This window comes from Vombatus ursinus, unplaced genomic scaffold, assembly GCF_900497805.2.
Source record: "Vombatus ursinus unplaced genomic scaffold, bare-nosed wombat genome assembly UNPS02005236.1, whole genome shotgun sequence".
Lineage (NCBI taxonomy): Eukaryota > Metazoa > Chordata > Mammalia > Diprotodontia > Vombatidae > Vombatus > Vombatus ursinus.
The window spans coordinates 4,726,827-4,748,949 of record NW_020945014.1 but is presented as its reverse complement, the minus strand read 5'-3'; the positions used below and the strand labels follow the sequence as shown (position 1 = coordinate 4,748,949).

The 22,123-nt window shown below is 36.7% G+C and overlaps 1 protein-coding gene across 1 annotated transcript in view; it reads right to left on the bottom strand.

Moving 5' to 3' along the window:
* Window positions 1–22,123, bottom strand: part of PTK2 (protein tyrosine kinase 2) — a 304,848-nt gene that overhangs the window by 244,199 nt on the left and 38,526 nt on the right. The window contains exons 3-4 of the mRNA XM_027845408.1: window positions 16,777–16,943; window positions 7,858–7,945 (exon numbers count right to left, since the gene is read on the bottom strand). Coding sequence (XP_027701209.1) covers window positions 7,858–7,945; window positions 16,777–16,943 — 255 coding nt within the window. The remainder of the gene's footprint in view (window positions 1–7,857; window positions 7,946–16,776; window positions 16,944–22,123) is intronic.

Here is a 22,123-nt window from a genome sequence, read left to right as displayed (position 1 = left end):
ATGCAAACATTTTTTCAGGGCCTTTGGAAGTTAGCTGAATCTCTTACAATTACTGGGGAGCTCCTAGAACATAAGAATTGAAAGAAACTTTTTGTAAACCAACTAGTTCAATTTTTATTGAAGCACAAATCATTTCCTTCTATAATATCTCTGACAAAAAGTCACAAAAACTTCTTTCAACATGGAGGTGGGTGGTCTGTCCTGGTGACATCAGGCTTCATAATTTAGGAAGGACACTGACAAGAGAGATGTATCCAGAGGAAAGTTGCCTTGAAAGGTAACAAGTTTCCTATCATAAGAATTGTTCAAAAAGTGACACGATTAAGTATTTTTTTCAGGTTACCGTAGTGAAGAAGGAAATTCACACATCCAGTATTGATGGAATCAAGTACAAGATAAGTGTTTTCTAACTATAAGGCAAATTTTACCTGACTATAAAACTGTGATTATAAAAGTTCTTCACTTCCTAAAACCTAGAAATCCTTTAAGTTGGCTTTTTCTCCCTATACCTTGCTCCCAGTTCATATCTCTTCAACTACTGAGAGCTAATTTGGAAAAAACCTTAGAGTTTCGTATAAGGGCACTAGATTATATATATGATTGTGATGATTAAAGTCCTTTCCAACTAAAAGAGTCTATAAAATTTTACTCTGTTGTATAATGCCGTGAAATGTAGTATGGATAGTAGCTAGAGGCTTAGCCTTGAAGCTAGAAAGACCTGTTTCAAATCTTGCCCTGAACCTTGGCTGTGTAACCATGTAAGCCACTTCACCTGGCAGTGCTCTAGGCCAAAGGTATCAGTCACATGGCTGCAATACACCCAAATGTAGCTTGAATCACATTAAAATGTATTTAGGAAAGAGATAAGAAAATAAATAAAATACAAAAGAATATAGATAATGTGAATATGTAGTTTTCTAAGTTAATATGTGGCCTATAGGGACCCTTATGTATAGTTTAATGGTCCTTATTTCCATGTGAGTTTGACATGAGTGCTCTCGGAAATGTTCTAGAACTATAAATTGTAGAGAAGATGCCAATCTGGACTGGCAGAAGGAGTTTCATCTCTATGTAGTCATGAATGCATCATTAGCAAAATTTGGCTCAAGTGACCTGCAAACCACAAAATAACAAAAATGGGACAGACACAACTTCTGGGATCCAAGATGGCAGAGTAAGCAGTAAATTGCCGTAACTCTCCCATATTCACCTCTCACCAACCATAAAATAGTGCCCCAAAGCAAATCCTGGAAAAGCAGAACCAGCAAAAAGACGGGGTGAAACAATCTTTCAGCCCAAGAAACTTGGAAGATCAACAAGAAAGGGCTATTTCACTCAGGTAAAAGGGGAATGCAGTTCAGGACAGGAAGTATCCCAGCAAGCCCCACTTCAGCAAACCAGTGGGAGATCTTGAGTCCCGGTGCTGTGGAGCAGGCAAACACCAACACCAGGTCCCCCTGTGTATCTCAACATAGACAGGGGAACAGCCAGCTCTCAAAACTGCCCCATGCTTCAGTGTAGTCCCAGGCAAACATGTAGACACCACAAACAATGTCTAAGCAAACAGGCAGCCTTCAGCAGTCAGACCTCCACATGCTTCAGGGTAGCCAGAGGAAAATGCAGAAACACTTCACCAAACTCGGCACATGCCAGACACCACCACTAGGACCTGGCTCAGCACCATTTAAGCTGCCAGACCCCTATGGCCTCCAGCAGTGCTAACCTCCCACCCTACCCCCTCAGCATAGCGCCAGACATGAGGGTCCCTCACAGGCTTCAGGGCAGCATCAGTGCAGCACCAGGTAAACAGGTAGGGCCTGCAGCTCCTGGCACAAGAAGCCTGAGATGGTGTCCCTTCCAACCTGGGAGCAGAGTTCAAATTTTAAAAAAAGGGTGGGGAGCCAAAAAAGATGAACAAAAAACAACGAAAAAAGAACTTGACCACAGAAAGTTATTATGGTGACAGGGAAGATCAAGAGGACATCAATGTCAAAACACCTAAGGGCAAAACCCCAAAGAAAAATGGGAAGTGGTTTCAAGCCTGGAAAGAATGCACGGAAGAGCTCAAAAAGAAGCTTAAAAATCATATAAGAGAGGAAGAAGAAAAATCAAGAAAAGAAATGAGAGTGATGCAAGAGAATTACAAAAAAAGAATCATCAGCTTAGAAAAAGAAAACAACTGCTTAAAAAGTACAATTGGCCAAATGGAAAAGGAAGCACAAGAGCTAATTGAGGAATACCTCCCTAAAAGTTAGACTTGGGCAAATACAAGCTAATAATTCTATGAGACATCAAGAACCTATCAAACAAATTCAAAAGAATGAAAAAATAGATGAAAATGTAAAATACCTCACTGGAAAAACAACTGACCTGGAAAACAGATCCAGGAAAGACAATGTCAGAATCATTGGACTACCTGAAAGCCATAATCAAAAGGAAGACCTAGACAGCATCTTTTAAGAAATTATCAAGGACAACTGCCCTGATAGCCTAGAACCAGAGGACAAAATAAACATTCAAAGAATCCACCAATCACCTCAGGAAAGAGATCCCAAAATAAAAACTCCAAGGAACATTATAGCCAAATTACAGAACTATCAGGTCAAGGAAAAAATACTGCAAGTGGCCAGAAAGAAACAATTCAAATATTGGGGAGCCACAATCAGGATTACATTGGACTTAGTGGCTGCAACATTAAAGGATCAGAGGTCATGGAACATGATATTCTGGAAGGCAAAGGAGCTAGGACTACAACCAAGAGTCACCTACCTGGTGAAATTAAGCATGATACTTCAAGGAAAAAAAAAATGATCATTCAATGAAACAGAAAGATTTCAAGCTTTCAGAGAAGACCAGAATTAAACAAAAAATTCAAGACCTAAGAGAAGTCTAAAAAAGAAAAAGGGGAAAAGAAAACATAAGGGATTCAATGGAGCTGAACTGTTGACCTCCCTACCTGAGAAGTTGATACTTGTAATTCTTAAAAACTGTACCACTAATAGTACAGCTAGAAGAACTATACATAGACAGAGGGTACAATATAAGGTGAATTTGAGGGAATGACATAAAAAAATAACTAAGGGATGAGAAAGAAGAGTACATTGGGTGTAGAAGGAAGGGAGGGATAGAATGGGGTAAATTATGTCATATGAAGAGGTGCAAAAAACCTATCCCAGTGGAGGGAAAGATGTGAAGGTTGGCAATGGGCATCACTTGAACCATACTCTCATCAATATTGGCTCAAAGAGAGAATAATATACACTTTCAGTTGAATACAGAAATCTATCTTACCTGACAGGAAATTAGGAGGGGAAAAGATTTAGTAAGGGGGAAGTGGGGCAGAGAGGGACTGACAGAAGAGAAGGTAAATGAGGGGAGGCAGCAGACAGAAGCAAAACACTTGGTAGGATGGAAAGAGTGAAAGGAGAGAGAGGACAAACAGAAAGAAAAATAGGATGGAGGGAAATCCACAGTAATCATAACTGTGGATGTGAATGGGATGAACTCTACCATAAAATGGAAGCAGATAGCAGAGTGGATCATAAACCAGAATCCTACAATACGTTGTTTACAAGAAACACACTTGAAGCAGAGAGACATACACAGAGTAAAGGTAAGGGGCTGGAGCAGAATCTATTATGCTTCAGCTGAAGTAAAAAAAAGGAGTAGCATTCCTGACCTCAGACAAAGCAAAAGCAAAAATACACCTAATTAAAAGAGATAAGGAAGGAAACTACATCTTGCTAAAAATTACCATAGACAATGAGGTAACAACGATACTAAACATGTATGTACGAAGTGGTATAGCATCCAAATTCTTAAAGGAAAAATTAAGTTACATATTCAGGACCAAATAAGAGATAGAGAACATTATGGGATGTGAGACAGATCATTTTGATTATATTAAATTAAAAAGCTTTTGCACAAACAAAACCAGTGCAACCAAGATTAGAAGGAAAGCAGAAAGATGAGAAACAATTTTTACAAACATACAGAGAATGGAGTCAAATTTTTAAAAATACACGCCATTCCTCAATTGATAAATAGTCAAAGGATATGAACAGAAAGTTTTCAGATGAAGAAATCAAAGCCATCTGTAGGCATAAGAAGAAGTGTTCTAAATCACTTTTGATTAGAGAAATGCATATTAAAACGACTCTGAGGTATCACCTCACACCTATCAGATTGGCTAATATGAAGAAAAGGAAAATGATAAGTGTTGGAGAGGATGTGGGAAAATTGGGACACTAATGTCCTGTTGGTGGAATAGAGAACTGATTCAATCATTCTGCAGAACAATTTGGAACTATGCCCAAAAGGCTATAAAGTTACACATACCCTTTGATCCAGCAATATCACTACTCGGTCTGTATCCCAAAGAGCTCATAAAAAAGGGAAAAGGACCTATATGTGCAAAAATATTTATATCACTCCTTTTTGTGGTGGCAAAGAATTGGAAATTGAGGGGATGCCCATCAACTGGAGAATGGCTGAACAAGCTATGGTATATGAATGCAATGGAATGCAATAAGAAATGATGAGCAGGCAGATTTCAGAAAAACCTGGAAAAACTTACATGAACTGATGCTGAGTGAAGTGAGTAGAACCAAGAGAACATTGTACACAGTAACAGCAACATTGTGTGATGATCAACTATGAGTAACTCAGCTCTTCTCAGCAACACAATGATCCAAGACAAATACAAGGGATTTAAGAAAGAAAATGCTATTCACATCCAAAGAAAGAACTATGGAGTCTGAATGCAGATCGAAGCATACTATTACCTCTCTTTTTTTTCCTTCTTTCTCATGATTTTTCCCTTTTATTCTGATTCTTTTTTCACATGACTAATGTGGAAATGTTTAATATGACTGTATATGTATAACCTATATCAGATTGCATGCTGTCTTGGGGAGGGGGAAAAATTTAGAAATCAACATCTTATAAAAGTGAATGTTGAAAACTAAAAATAAATAATTGTCTTGACATGTAATTGGGAAAAAATAAAATATTATTTTAAAAAATTATACTAATGTTTTTAGTCCCATTTTGTTAATTTGGCACTATAAACATACTGTAAATTGTTATACTGTAGGCTGTTTATCACAAGTTTACCACATAAAGGAATTATCTTTGTAAATGTGTCACTACTCTCCCTCTTCCTCCTACTGTGCTTTCAAGCTGGGAATTTCATTTCATACTTAATCAGAAAAAAAAAAAAAGGTTATTCATGAAGAGTTCTGACATTTCACATCCCCCACGGAGTTCCTCCAATTTATGATGATGAGGCAGCCCTTTCACTCAACAAGTCCAACCCCTTCTATACACACCCTTTACCTTATTCCATCCCATTTTCTCTAGCAGATTGTTCCCTCTATTATCCATACTCTCACTCTAATCTTCAATGTATACTTATCTATCAGCTTCCTCCTTGCTTATCTACAAGCATACCCAAGTCCCCTCATCATTAGAAAAACACTTGATCTTATGATACCCATCAGGTATCTCCCTCTTTCTTTCCCTTCTCAGCAAAATTCCTTCCAAAAACTATACCTGACCCAATGCCTCTACTTTCTCCTCTTTCATTCCCTTCTAAACCCTCTGTAATATGACTTCAACTGAAATTTTCTCTCCAAAGTTATCAATCTGTTTTAATTTCCACATCGAAAGACCTTTTCTCAATCTTCTTCCTTTTTGAACTCTATGAAGCATCCAACATGATTGAATGCCTTCATTCTGGGTTTTTGTGACACTGTTCATTGTATTCCCTTCTCCTGTCTGACCTCTCTTGAGTTTCATTTGCTGAACTGTCAACCATTTCAAGCCCTCTCACTATTCATGAAACCCAAGGCTCTGTCCTGGGCTCTCTTCCCAACACTTCTCACTTGGTAATCTCATCAGCTCTAAGCAGATGATTCCCATTTCTATATATGCAGCCCTAGTCTCTCTCATGAGTTTTAATATAGCATCATGAACTATCTATTGTACCTTTCAAACTAGATGTCCTGGAGGCATCTCAAACTGAATTTGTCCAACACAGAATCCACAATTTTTTCTCAAAACCCTCCCCTCTCTGAATTTTCCTGTTACTGTTAAGGTTAACACCATCATCCCAGACACCCAGGTTTTCAACCTCAATGCCACCCTCTTTTTTCTAATTCAAAAAATCCAACTAGTTAGCAAATATTGTAATTTGCCCCTCTAAATCTAAATAAGGGAAGGGGAAGGGAATAAGCATTTATATAGCACCTATTATGTGCAAAAAAAATTGTGCTAAGTGCTTTTTACAAATATTATCTCATTTGGTCCTCACAACAACTCTAAAAGGTAGGTGCTATTATTATTTACATTTTAAATTAAATTAAGGCAATTAAATTAAAGCAAACAGAGGTTAAGTGACTTGTCCAAGATCACCCAGTTAATAAACTATCTAAGGCCGAACTTGATCTCAGGTCTTCATTCCAGACCCAGTGTACCATCCGTGGTGCCTCCAGCTGCCTCTTCACTCACAGACCTACGAGCCCAGCTCAGGTCCTCATCACCTCTACTACCTGATCTCCCTGGCTCAAGTCTTCTCCAAGACCAAGCCATCAATCTTCTCCAAGTATGGGTTCAACCCTATCACCCTGTCATCGGTATTCAGTGCATCCCTTTTACCTCTACAGTCAGAGTTCTTCAAACGTGCAAATATGACCCTTTTCTATCTTTCCAGGATTGTTACCTTTACTGCCCTCCTCACCCTCTGCTTGCACATACTCATGCACACGTGTGCACAAACAGGAACAGACACAGACACACACAGACACACACAATGAGTGATTGATAACTGCTTGCTGCCTTGTACATGACTCTCCATCTCCTGACCCATGCCTTTACACACATGCCTGCAATGCTTTACCTCTGAACCTCCAACTCCTGGGATCCCTGTCTCCCTCTAAGACCTGGATCAAGTGCTTCCTTTTTTCAAAAGACCTTTTCTGGGCACATCCCTCCAGCTGCTGGTGCCATCTTCTCTAAGGTTGCCTTGCAGCTTCCCTAAATGTATTCTGTATGTTCTCATTTTCACACATTTGATGTTGTCCACACCATTACAATGTTAAGCTCCTTAAGAACCAGGGATTTTGTTTTTACTTTTTGACCCAAGAGCTTAGCACCATGCTTGTAACTGTTAGCAATGAATAAATGTGTGTTGTTTGAATGATGTGGAAAAAAAAGTTCAAAGTAATTTATACTGTGAAAACATGTAAACACAAAATACCTTAGTGATAATTTCTCTCAAAGTTGCCCAGTAGATCAAGCTCTGGCCTGGAGTCAGGAAGACCTGATTTAAAATTTAGCCTCAGACACTTATAGCTGTGTGACTGTGTGCAAGTCATTTAACCTTTGTTTGCTTCAGTTTCCTCAGCTGTAAAATAGGGACAATAATAGCACTTCCCTTATAGAGCGGTTGTGAGGATCAAATGAGATAATATTTGTAAAGTGATCAGAACAGTGCCTGGCACATACGAGGTGCTTAATAAATGCTTGTTTCCTGCCTTCCCTCCATGAAGAAAAACTATCATAATTTGCATTCCCTTAATTAGAAGCTCTCTCAATTTCTCATTTAGAAATTGGTATATTGAATAGAGTACTATATTTGAAGTGAAAGGGTCTGCTACTTATGACCTAAAAGAATTAGACCAAGTAATACAACCTCACCAGTTCTCAGTTTCCTCCTCTGTAAATTGAAGGAGCTAAACTTTATGATCTATAGTCCCTTCCAAATCTAAATCCTAGGACACGTCTAACGGCACATAACGCATATGGAAGGGGCCAAAGACTCAACGACCAAATGAAAATAATAATGGCTTCGTGTACCTGCTGATAAAAGAAATTCAAAGTTGGCTTGTCTTCTGTAAACTGGTTCAGAAATCCTTTTGGCAAATAACGAATTCTCAACTCATATCTAGAAGAGCAAAAAAGAGAACAATTAAGTTAAAAATAATGATTATGAAAATTCAGTCTATAAAAAGAATTCATTTATATAGTGGTTCACAAACTGCTTTCATCAAAATCCTCTGTATGTGGAATATATTTTAAGTATTATTATTCCCATTTTGTAGATAAGGAAACTATGGTTCATGAAGATCAAGAGACTTGCAGAAGTTCTCATAAACAGAAAGCACTGATAGAAAAGCCAGGACTTAAACCCAAATTACTCCTGACTACTCATCTAGGACTCATTCTACTACATCATAATTTCTCTCTATCATATTATAGATACCATATCACTAAAATTATGCTACTGCCAATACAGGATACAGAATTGATTCATATTTAAATATTCATATTTAAATATGAATCAATTCTGTATCCTAAGACTAAAATGCAGAATATGGCTATAAGAACTATCCATTTGGCATGAAAGAGATATTTTAAACCTTTGTATACAGTATCTAACATAGATGCAGTATAGTGCAAAGAAAACTGGCTCTAGAAACAAAAACCATGGATTCAAATCTTGCCTTTAATTTGGGCTTCAATTTCCCTCTGAATAAAAGGAGTTTGGCTAGATGACCTCCAAGTACCTTCCACGACTAAATTCTACATTATGACTTTTCTACTTTGGCACACAGTAAAGAACTAGAAAAAAAAGAGAGGTTTTGGGGAGTTTCAGAGAGGAAGATTTAAAAGAATCCTAGGATTGGAAAAGACACCAAAGATCAAAAATGAATGAAAAACTACTTATTAAGTGCTTACTATGGGAAGCATTGTGGGAAATACAAAAAGAAGAGTAAGATAGTTTTATTTTCTCAAGAAGCTTACATTCTAATAGGCAATGAAAACATATACAGAATATCTTAGTTGCTAAGTGATATGGAAAGATCCAACAGCAGGAGTGGGGAACCTGCGGCCTTGAGGCCACCTGATTCACTATGCATTCCAGCTTCCATTATAATTATATATTGCTCCTATAGATTATTATACATACATATACATTATATTATATATATTATTATATTATATATTGCTCATCAGTCTAATTTATGTTCTAAACAAAATGACCTTGCTATTCTTCAAACATAGCATTACATTATCCTAGTAACCTTGAACAGGTCTTTCTTCCATGCCTGGAATGCTCTCCCTCCTCATCTCCACTTCATGGAATCTTTTACCTCCCTTAAGAAGGCTCAGTTAAAGTGTTGCCTTCTACATGAACTTTCCTGATCCCTCTAATTGCTAGTGCCCCTTCCTTCCTAAGCTACCCTACTTTTATTTTGAATATATTTACATATGTCCATGTAGTTCCTTGGGATCAGGGGCACCTTTATTTTTGTCTTTGTATCCCAGACACCAGGATGGTGTCTGGCATATGGGTATGACTGACAGAAAGAGTATGGGATAAATGATGCTCCGTTAGTATCCATGCTATGTCCAAAGATCTAGATTAGCTTTTTAAGATGATCCCCAAGAGAAGAAGAAAGAACATAGATCAATGAAGTCCTTTCCCCATTTTGGTGAATTCAAGGCACAGAAGAATTAGATCCAAGGCAACTGAAAGAATTGATATATGTGGACACTTGGCCATCACTGATGATCCCTGGAAGATGATGGAGAATGGCAGACACTGCTACAGAAATGCAGAATGGCAAATGTCCTGATTTTCAAGAAGTGGAAGATAGGGAACCTAAAAATTACAGGCCACTGAGCTTTAACTTCAATCTTTTCTTTTTTTTTAGGCTCTACTTACACACTCATATTAAATATTTTTTCACATTAGTCATGATGTAAAGAAGAAATAGAACTAATGGGAGGAACCACAAGAAAGAAGAAACAAAACAAAACAACAAAAGAAAAGGAGAGCAAATAGTATGCTTCCATCTGCATTCAGACCCCAGAGCTCTTTCTCTGGATGTGGATAGCATTTTCAATCACGAGTCTTTTGGAGTTGTCTTAGATCCTTGCATTGCTGAGAAGAGCTAAGTCTATCAAAGTCAGTCATTGCACAATGTGGCTATTATTGTGTACAATGTCCTTTTGGTTCTGCTCATTTTATTCAGCATCAGTCCATAAAAGTCTTTCCAGGTTTTTCTGAAGTCTGCCTGCTTATTTCTTACAGCACAATAGTATTCCATTACATTCATATACTACAGCTTGTTCAACCATTCTCCAATTGATGGGCCTCCCCTCAATTTCCAATCCTTTGCCACCACAAAAAGAGCTGCTATAAATATTTTTGTACATGTGGGTCCTTTTCCCATTTTTATGAACTCTTTGGGATACAGACCTAAAAGTGGTATTGCTGGGTCAAAGAGTATGCACAGGTTTATGGCCCTTTGGACATAGTGCCAAATTGCTCTCCAGAATGGTTGCATCAGTTCAGAACTCCACCAACAATGCATTAGTGTTCCAATTTTTCCACATCTTCTCCAACATTTATCATTTTCCTGCTTTGTCATGTTAGCCAACCTGATAGGTGTGATATGATACCTCATAGTCATTTTGATTTGCATTTCTCTAATCAATAGTGATTTAGAGCATTTTTAAAATATGACTATAGATAGCTTTGTAAGATTTGTCATCTCACCACAGATGAACTCCCTCTATCAAACAGGAACTTATGACTATGACTTGGCATAAGGAGTTGCTCAAATTGCAAAGAATTAAAGTTATACAGAAAACCAAGCTTCATGGGAAAGATCTGAACTCAAAGTCTTTCTGACTATAATACTAGACACTACATGGCCACCACACTGCATTTACTCTCCACTCCAACTCCTGAGATCACTTCACATGCTCTTGGTCCCCTCAACCTGAGCAGTAGCCAAGCAGTCTCTAGTGTATATGAATAGGAGAATAAGTGAATAAAATGAGTAAAACTGTGAATTCACACCACTCCAACTGAAGTATCAGTAATTTATCCAACAAAGATGGATAAGTATCCACAGGGTACAACAGTATTGTACAGTAATTTCTTCTTTGTTAACAGAGAACAGATCCCTCCACATGATACAAAGGAAATAAAAAAGGATAATTTCTTAACTCTCAGAAAGATTCTCCTCACAACTTTGCTATCTCTTTTTACTTTCTTCTACCTAATACAATAGTCCAAAAAGTTGTCATCATCTTATGCCAAAGTTGAACATTAATATATTAGAGTCTGGACAGCAAAAGTTCTTGGCAAATATCTATCACAAAACTAACATCATTAGCATGGATGCCAATTTTTATTCCCACTTGAAAAGTAATAAAACACTTACTTAAAGTGTTACTGTTTATAAATTCAAGTGGTTTCCCTCGATTGTCCATATTTGAAAACTTCTACACTAAAAAAAAAATTAAGAACACCTGAAATTTGAAATGATCTCAAAAATCACTCATTTTTTTTTTTTTGCTCACAACTCCTTACCCCTACCTCTCGTAACCAAGGTTTTTTCAGGACATAGTTCAAATCTGACCTCATTCAAGAGGCTTTTCCTCAAGGACAAGGTTGTTATAACCCTCTCCTCAATAATTTTATATGATTGTGTGTGTGTACACATATACCTCTTTTACAAAATATATACTTCAAATGTTATAAACCAATATATATTATATAATTTAATATTGCATATATACACACATACACATATATATGAAACTCTTGTATTAACTTTCTCTGTGACCATGTTTTATCCCTCCTGTAGAATGTAAGCTGGAGAGTAGTGATTATTATTCTTAAGTATTTTTATCCCCAACTGGTACAGTGCCTTGAAACATATTAGTTGCTAACTACATACTTTTCTAATTAATCAACTACCTGATTAAATTATGAAAGCAAAGAATGCTACATTAAGAGTAAGAAAACCTGACTTTAAATATCACCTCTATTGTGTGCTACCTGAGTGTCCTTGGGTAAATTAGTTAATCTCCCTGGCCCTCAGTTTCTTCATCTATAAAATTAGTGAGTTAGAATAGACTCCCCCAAAGTCTGTTTCAATTCTATGAGCCTACACATACAAACAGAAGTAATGTTGAAGTATTTTTCATTAATGTTGAACAAAATATAGCAAGATAACAAAAAAAAAATGCACTTTTCATTACAGGTTCTACTTAGTAATATTTAAAAAAATAAAACATGCATTATAATATTTTAAATAAATCTTATAAATACCAGATTATAAATAACATAAATTAAAAATTAAATAGTATTTTTTTTAAATGAGAAAGTGGAATGCCATTTCAAAAACAAACAAAAAAAAACCAAACCAGGCTTTCAATTGCTGTCTTTTAGAGTGTTCTCATCTCAGTATTGCTGCTTTTTTTTTTCCCTTTGAAAAAGACACCTTTCTTCTACATAAAGAGCTCATTTTTTCAAAGGACTGGAAAAATATCCTGTTTGGCTTGTGAGGAACTGTTGACCAACATTTAACAGCAGAGCGCTAAGTAGTAGAATGTGAGCTTCATCTTGATAGCAACTGAAATGTTCTTGTTTATTTGAACAGAAAGCCAGTAATTTGCATAAGACCTAAATACTCTGATGCTCAAAATCTAACTAATGTTAATTCTCCCAAAATTGGTTCTCAAATCCCAGAATTTAAAATTCTCATATAATAATGGATAATTTTCAAAACATATAGATCGTAAGACTTTATTTATTCGGCCCTATTGGGGGGAAGGGAGAGGAAAGGTTGTTCACAAGTGAAATTTCCCAGTACCCAAAGCTTTCTTCAAAAACTTTCAACATGTGTTACTGGAAATCTTTCTAAAATATAGTACACACTTTACTGCCATGGTGAACAGAGAACTCTGAATACAATTTAAACTTTTTTTGATCACCCAGAGATATCATTATATACATCAGGTATGTGTGTTATAATATACTTCAAAGACTAAAAAGAAAAAAAAATTAGAGGGTATACATGTAAACATGGTGATTTTTGTTATTTTAAATAAATGAAAATGAGAAAATTATCATCACTTAACAAACACTGCTCACCTCAAAATTACCAATATTCTATGAATTGTTAAATCCAATAGCCTTTTTAAAATTCTTATCCCTCTTGGTCCCTATATTTGATACTACCGACCAGCCTTTATTTCCCTTTCTTTGTCTTGTTTTTCCTTTTGCCTGTCTGCTCTTTCCCAATCTCTTTTACAGCATGATCATTCACACCATACCCCAAATTATGGGTGTACTACAAGATTTTGTCCTAGCTCTTTTTCTTCTCTCTCAGTAACTTCAACAGCTTCCACAGGTTCAAATATCATGTCAATGTGGATGACTCCCAAATATGTACAGTTAATTCTCATCTCTCTTGGGATTCAGTCTTATACCACCAATTGCCTATTGGGTATTTTGAAATGAATGTCCTGTAGGCATTTAAAAATCAATATAACCAAAATATAATTCATTACTGCTCCCTATCCACCTCTCAAATTCATTTCCAAACTTGCCTTTTTCCGTCAAGTATACCATCATTCTACCAATCACCTAGGTTTGAAACCCTGGAATCATGCTTGATTTCTCATTACCCATCACCACATACACCCCATTAGTCACCAAATTTTACCATTTTCACATGGACAACATCTCTTGCATCAGTCCTCTTCTCTCCATTCACACCATTCTCTTTAACACTTATTTCACAGAGCTGTTGTGAGGATCAAATAAGATACTTGTAAAAGCTCTTAGCATAGTATCTGTCATATAGTAGGCACTATCCAGGGGTGGGGAACCTGCAGCCTCCAGGCCACATGTGGAACATAAGGTCCTCAAGTACAGCCCTTTGACTGAATATAAACTTCACAGAACAAATCCCCTTTAAAAAAGGATTTGTTCTGTAAAACTTGACTCAGTCAAACGGCCACACCCAAGGACCTAGAAGGCTACACGTGGTCTCTAGGCTGCAGGTTCCCCACCCCTGCTTGACTATACAAATGCTTATCCCCTCCTTTTCCTTCCCCACAGCTACCTTAGTTCAATTCCTCATTACCTCTGGCCTACAGTATTTCAACAACCTCCTAATTGGCTTTCTCGCATCAAGTCTATTCCCACTCTAATCCATCCTCCAAGTCATGTCAAATCAACAATAATTTATTAAGCACCTACTATGTGTCAGGCACTGAGTGGAGTGTTGGAGATATAAAGAAAGGGGGTGGGGAAAGAAATAAACAGTCCCTGCAGCCAAGAAGCTCACAGTCAAATTAAAGAGACAACATGCAAACAACTATGTACAAATAAGATATAGTCAGGATATGTTGGAGATCATCTCAGAGGGAAAGCATTAACATTAAAAATGAGTGGGAAAACATTCTTATAGAAGGTGGGCTTTTAGCTGAGATTTGAAGGAAGGCAAGGAAGCCAGGATGTAGAGGTAAAGAGGGAGAGAATTCCAGGCAGGGGGACAGCCAATGAAAATGCATAGTGAGGAGACAGTGTAAGGTACAAAAAAGAAGACAATATCACTGGATTGCAGAACACGTGGTGAACACATTTAAGGTTGGAAAAGTAAGAAGTAGCAAAGTTATAAAGGGCTTTAAAAAGCCAAGCAGAGGATTTCATATGTGATCCTGAAGATTGAATAGGGTTAGACTTTAGGAATAACAATTTAACAGCTAAGTGAGAGATGGACTGGAGTGGGGAGAGACTTGAGCAAGGAAGACCAACCAGAAGGCTACTACAATGTCCAGGTGTTAGGTGACGAAGGCCTTTTTCAGGGTGGTAGCAGTATCAGAAAACAGTTGGGGACATTTACTACGGATGTTTCAAAGGGGAAGTAGACAGAACTTGGTAACAGATTGGATAGGGGCAGTGAAAAGAGAGTGAAGAGTCAAAGATGATACCTACTTTGTGAGCCTGGGCAACTGGAAGTATGCTGATGCTCTCAACAGTTATAGGAAATTAGTAAGAGAAAAAGAGGTTTGGGGGGCAAAGATAATGAATTTTTGGAATGTGGCATTGAAGATATCTAGGGAACACTCAGTTTAAGATGTCCAAAAGGCAGCTAGGGCCTAGAAGTCAGAAGAGTGGTTATGGCTGGATAAATAAACCTGAGAATTATTCTACCTCCACATTTAGTTGACAAAGGGATTTTCCTACAGCACAAGTCTGACAATGGCACTTCCTTACTTAATAAAGGCCAGTTTCTAAAGTCCCCTGTTTTCAGAAGCAAACATGAATTACTCTGTTTGGTAGTTGAAGTCCTACACAACCTGGCTCCCACCTATTTTTATAGCCTTAGCACTCCCCCTTTACATCCTCTTTGCTGGCCTTTTCCCTTTTCCTTTCATGACATTTCATCCCATCTCCATATCTCTGCACAGATTGTTTCCACGTCTAGAATGCACTCCTTTACTTGTACCTCTTACATGATGCCTTTTCTGAGCCAGCTGTACTATAGTGGTCTCTCCCACCTCCCCATAAATTACCCAGTATTTACTTTATGTACATTTATTTTGTATTTATTTCATGTGCATTTGTTGTTTTCTCTGACAGACTGTAAGCTCCTTGAGGGCAGGGAATGTTTTCTTTTAACCTTTTCATCCCCCATACTTGGCACAAAGTTGGTGCTTAATGAATTCTTATTGATTGACTGAATGATGGATTCTCTATCATATACCAGACTCCATGCATGGAATACAATTCCTTCTAATTTTTTATGTCATTCCCATACTTTAAGGTCCAACCCATGTGCTACCTTCTCTACTAGTCCTTCCTTGATTACCCAGCTATAAGTCCCCCCCACCATCTTGTATCTTTCAAGCAATTATGTTTGACCTCTACTATGCATCTAACATTTTCTAACTACCATTACAATTATTTTTTCATTCATTTCATTCATTCTACAAGAGCTTATGAAGTATATACTATGAACTGAGGCAAAAACAAAGTTTAAATACAAGAATCCCTGTCATCATAGAGCTTACAATTAAGACAAAAAATAACAAACACAAGTAAGTATAATGCACAATTTTACATGATAAGTATATTAGAGAGTTCTAAGATGAAGTACTATGTATAGTAGGAAAGGTCTTATAGAATACTTTAAACATAAACCTCTTAAAGGTAGAAACTATGTCACTGTTCCTTTTTATAACCCAAATAGAGTTTTATTTTGATGTTTAATCATGAAGTGAAGAAGTTCTCAAAGACTATGACCACAAGGCCTAAGTTTTGACAGACCATACCAGAAAAAGACTATGCTTGAAAACTAGCCAAACTAAGCTTAGGCTCATTAATACGCTGTTCTAAAACGTGAGGCAATACTCAATAAAAATCTACTAAGCTGCAGGAGGGTTATCTATGCTGGTGGAAAATGTTAACAAAAAGATAAAATTATAGATCTCTAGTATTTGGAAAAAAAAAAAAAGGTAAACATTACCAGCTCTAAGAGCAACATCGTGTATTGGTTTAGCAAACTGAATCTTAGGAAAAAGAGGATACGATGTCTACGTAATCCACATCACTGTAGCAGCAGCCTCAGTGCCATCTGCAAGATCATGTCTTGATCACTTTCTGACTATAATTCCCCATATAAATATCAAATACCACTCCATTATTTTTAGTCTGTGCCATATTTTACTAGGTAGAGTGAGGTAAAGCAAACTGTGGCTACAGCAATGAGGGAATTAGGTACCCCTGTGCAGGTATATGAAAAAGAGAACTGCTGCACAGAATAATTGATAAAAAAGAATCAGTTGTGAGGCATCTTTCAAGAGATTGAAGTCAAGGTAACAAAGGATCTCTGGCTCACAAATACATTTTAAAACATGAAGTGAGTTGACATCACATCAAACTGGAAAGTTTAATCTTACTTCCACTCCTCCGGTGGGTGGGCTAGTTCATATTTTTCTCTCACATTGGAAACACCCATATCCAAATGTAGCCAGTGAACTTCCTCTGAACGAAGATGACTGAGTCGAAATCCATAACAGGCCACATGCTTTACTTTGTGACTGTCCACTATCTTCTGAATGATGCCCTGAAATGTGTCCCCCACAAAAAGAAAGTACACTTATTACAAACATTTATTACAAGTTCTACATTTACATTAAAGTCAAGCATTAGAAGTTTTATCATTATCCAATTAAAGAAGTATACTTATATTTTATTGGGAATTTTTATTTCCTTACTTGCAATGTTTGGGAAAACAAAATCTAGGTACTTTAGTTCATGCTGTCAAATTATTTTCAATGAAAACTTTACATAGATGATATGTATATCCATATACTGTGGAGAAAGGGATGCTGGTCTTGCACCTGTGTATTTTTAGTCATTAATAAACAAAAACCACTGTCAGCATTGTCATTTAAGGGGTTTAGTAAATATTTTGGATGATGCTGATAATGGTTTTGAAATGCAAAGCTGCTTATTAAAATAATCAATGCTACTACTTTATAAGCTAGTGAACTTATAAACTTCATGAAATTTTTACCTTGTTAATCCTAATGTATCTGTGGTACTTAAAGTTCCTTCTTTACTCAAGTATTTTTTTAAGGATCTACTTATATTTAGTACTAGGCTAGAAGTTGCAGGAGATAAAAGGACAAATAAGATATTGTCTCTGTCCTTAAAATGATTACAATCTACTTGAGAAGACAAGAGTTCTACAAAGGAAAAAACTTAAATAACAACACAGGCAGGATGTAGCATGCACCATAGGCAGTAAGGGCTGTCAGAAGACAGAGGAAGAAAAGATCTCAATGAGCTGCAGAGCAGAGGAGAGTTTCCAAAAAGAGGTGAGTCTTAAAAATGATCTCTACCTGACTATATTTGATTCAGGTGGGTACGTTATTCTAGTTTATTTACTCCTCAAAGGTGATATCCAAGGACCTCCTTATTTCCTCATTCCCAATAGATGTAGCAACATTCTGAACTAAGAAAAATAACTAGTTATGGGAACAGAAGTGATACTTTTAAAGTATTATACTAAACTGCCACGAAATCTTGTAGCACATGTGTCACACCTTCTTCCTGTAAATTATATTACAGTAATAGTTATATCATTTCTTTCTTTCAACACTGATAGACACTAAAAATACACTCAAATTATCTCATTTCAACAACTTTCTAACTGGTCTCCCTGCTATAAGCCTCTCTTCTCTCCAATCTACCGTTCACCCAGCTGCCAAAAGGATTTTCCTAAAGCATAGGTCTGACCATGTTACACCCTACTCAGTAAACTCTACTGGCTACTGTTACTTCCAGGATCAATCATCAACCGTGTTGGCATTCAAAGCTCTACACAAACCAGCCTCTTTCCTACTCTACAGCCCACATACACAACAAGCGTTCATTAAACTTTTGCTTGATGATTTCTTGTGAGAAAGAACTTACTAACATCTCTTCCTATTTGGGGTCACTCTGATTATTAGGAAGATTTTTAAAATCAAGCCCCCTGCCTATTCTACAAATTTCTTCCCCTCTACACACTCTACAAACTAGACAGGACCGGGTTACTTGCTGTTCCTCTCACAAGATATGTCATTTCCCATCACATCCCATTCACATCTTATTGTGACTTTGTGCTCAATGTCTTTCATGCCTAAACTGTTGTTCCCAACTTTGCTCCACCTCTCAGAATCCCTAGCTTCCTTCAGGCTTTGGCTCCAATGCCATCCTCTGTAGGAGGCCTTTCCTGGGGCCCCCAAGCTGCTAGTGCTTTCCCTTCTAAGATTATTTTCCATCAATTCTATTACCTTTTATGCACCTATTTATTCACATGCTGTCTCCTCCATTAGAACCTAAGTTCCTTGAAGTCAGGGGCTATTTTTGCTTATGTTTTTATCACCAGTGCTTAGTACAAAGTGCAGCACATATTAATGCGCTTACTCTAAATTCCCTTTCAGTTCTGAGATCTATGATTGTCTAAGGCTTTAAGTGATTAATCAATAAGCACTTATTAAGTATTTCTGCATTTGGAGGACACTCTGCTAAGTGCTGGACACACAAAGAAAAATTAAAAACATCCCAAGCCTTCAAGGGGCTTAAATTCAAATGGCAGAAACAACATGCCAATAAGTAGGTGTATACAAGATATACATAGTATAATAGAAGGTAATGTCAGAGGGAAAGTACTAGCAGCTGTGGGAGTGTGGAAAGGCCTCCTACATAAGGTGTCATTTCAGTTGCTGCTTGAAGGAAGGCAGGGATTTTAGAGGTCAAGGTAAAGATGGCGTGATTCTGCCTAATGCTGTTGCTTTCCTGGATTTTATATCATATTTTTTATTGTCATATCCAGAATCTGACACAAAACTACTAACTCTGAATGACTTTGAGTAAATGACAACCTCCTTGTGGCTCAATTTCATAATCTGTAAAATGAAGGAGTTGGAATAGATAATAACTAAGGTTTTTTTAGTTCTGAAAAATCTATAATTCAACTTGTGAATCTATAATAGACTTTTCCTTTTATTCCTTCATGAAAATAAAATAAAAATATTTGACATGGTATGTCTGTTTAGATAGAAATATCAAAACAAAGCACGCTGTTAAAACAGACACTAAAGCTTTGTTTAAAAACAATATTCTTAGTATTCTCTAGCTAATAATGTTATTAAAGTTTAACTCCCATATTACTGAAACGTTTTTTTATAATATGTTAAACATATAAATTGAATTCAAAGTTTTCAAAAGAGATGTGAATTTTTTGCTAGGGGTACTCCCTCCACCAACAAATATTACAACTGGGCCCTTCATTGATGGACTTAAGGAGTTGCTATAACAAAAGAAAAAGTTGTCAATCAAACTTCTAGTGACAAGCCTCTTCACGCACTACTGGGAATTAACTTCAAAGCTTTTTGCATCCTATCAGAACCTGCCACATCTTGAATTCTGTTGGTCTAGTCTTTAAGATCACCAAGCCACTGCCCATAAAGTTGAGACATTAGAGGAGAATTCTAATGATTTAATACTAAATTTTACTTCACATACATTGGGTATAACCACTAGACACAGAAAAAAGTAGTTTTAAACAGCAAGTAAGAGTCAAAGCCTAGATCCTGGGGTTAGCACCTACAACTATAGCAACGAAAGTCATTTGAGAGAGATAAGTAATTAAGTATATTTGAAAGAAATCTTCAGAATAAGAAGTACAAGCTAGTTAATAATCACATGAAAGAATGCTCCAAATAAATATTAATAACAGAAATGTAAATCAAAACAACTTTTAAGTTTCACCTGATGCCCTGCAAATCAGTAAAGATGACCAAATATAAGAAGAGTCAATGTGGTAGAGGGGCTCTGGGAAGGGAAGCACACTAAATCCTTGTTGCTATAGCTATGAAACAGTTCACCTAATCTAATGCTAAGAAAGTGTCAAAAATGTACAAGCCCTCTGACCCAGGGATTATCCCCAAGAGGTCAATGACAAAAAGAAAGGCTTCATATATATCTAGATATTTTTAGCAGCACTTTGTGTAATAGCAAAAACAGAAGAAAAAAAAAGATGCCTATTGCTTGTAGAATGGCTAAGCAAATGCAAAAAACATGAAAAAATAACAATTCAGACTAACTGCTACGAAATTACAATGACCAAGCTTGGCCTGCAAAGAGATAAAAGATACTTTCCACTATTTCTCAGTAGAGGTAGAAGACTAAAGGTATAGCAGAATACCACATATAATGTCAACCTTTTTCTGTATATTGGTTGATTTTGGTGAACTAGGTTAGCTTCCAGCTTTTTTATTCCTTTTTATAAAATATTGCTCTCTGTAGTATGAGAAGAGATATATTTAGAAATGTAGATGATAGTGAAAAAAATGTCAATAAAAATTTTATTTTTAAAAACTACACTGACTGGTTGAATAACCTAAAGAGAATGCTTGTTTTTACTTTTATTTTTTAAACTTGATTTGTTTCTTTCTCCACAAACTTTATGAGTGATTGGAAGTCTTTGTCTGATGTGGTAGTTAACCAGTAGAGGAAACTACTCATGGTTTGCCACACCTTTCTCCTACAAGACCCACCAAATGACTGACTTTCTTTACTCTAATAAAAAGGATCTACAAATACAAGATAAATTCTTTCAAAAAATGAGTCAAGTTCAATCCTTGAAAAGTTTAACTGGATGTTGCCAAAGCTTTCAAGAGAACTATAAGATAGGGATAAAAGGGGAATTTTTAGAAATCATTTACACCACCAACTGTTCACTGCTTCTACACCAATTTTTATTGTAAAATAATAATCTTCAAATTAAAGGACATGAAAACAACATAAGTGGTACCAAATTTTAAGTTTCTTATTGAGAACTAGGTATACATTCTAGGTTTCCTCTGAAAGCATTTTTCATTCACACATGTAACAGAAGAGAGTAAAAAGAATAAATGAGTTGTGATGACACTTGACAGGCCATCCATCACATCTCAAGATAAACTATCTAAGAAGCCAGAAATGCTCTGATGAACCACGTTAGTTTCTGATACCAAATCCATATGCTTCAGTAGTAAATCTCTTTCTGGGATTAATACAAGAACTCCCCACAGCATACAATGGGGACAGCAGAAATTACACAGGAAGGAACTGGAATCAGAAGACTAGGCTTCAAATCACAACTATGACAAGTACTATGCTCCCTTTGGCAAATCTCTTTCAACTCTCTGCCTCAGTCTCCTTGCCTGTAAAATGAGAATAACAATTCACTATGATCCTCAAAAGGTTCATAATTGAACAAAAGATGACAGACTTTATATTACAAAGGCATTTAGGAGCATCTAGTCCAACCCCTACATTTGATAGCTGAGGAAGAAAAAGCCAAAAGAAGTCAAATGACTTGACAACAATTACACAGGGAGCCCACCTTGAATTCAAGCCCTGGTCCTCTAAAGGAAAATCCAATCTTCTTTCCACTGCACCAAATACCATTAAAAGGACTCATTTAGCTCAAATCATCAAGAATCATCTAACCTGTGTACAAGGTGATCAAGTGGACTTTGAGAGGAATCTGCTTTGCAATATACTGTTAACTGCAAAACAAGATGGACTGGGATAGATAGTGAGGGCCATGTGGGCTATGAGCTGTACTTCTTCAACACTCAGCTGTATTACTTGGATGAATTTGTGGTCTCATCAACAGGAACACAGCCTCTGGCCAGTGAAGATCACAACACCTCTTAAGACTGTAATTCTTATTCATATCCTTCTATAAACTCTGCATAGAGAACT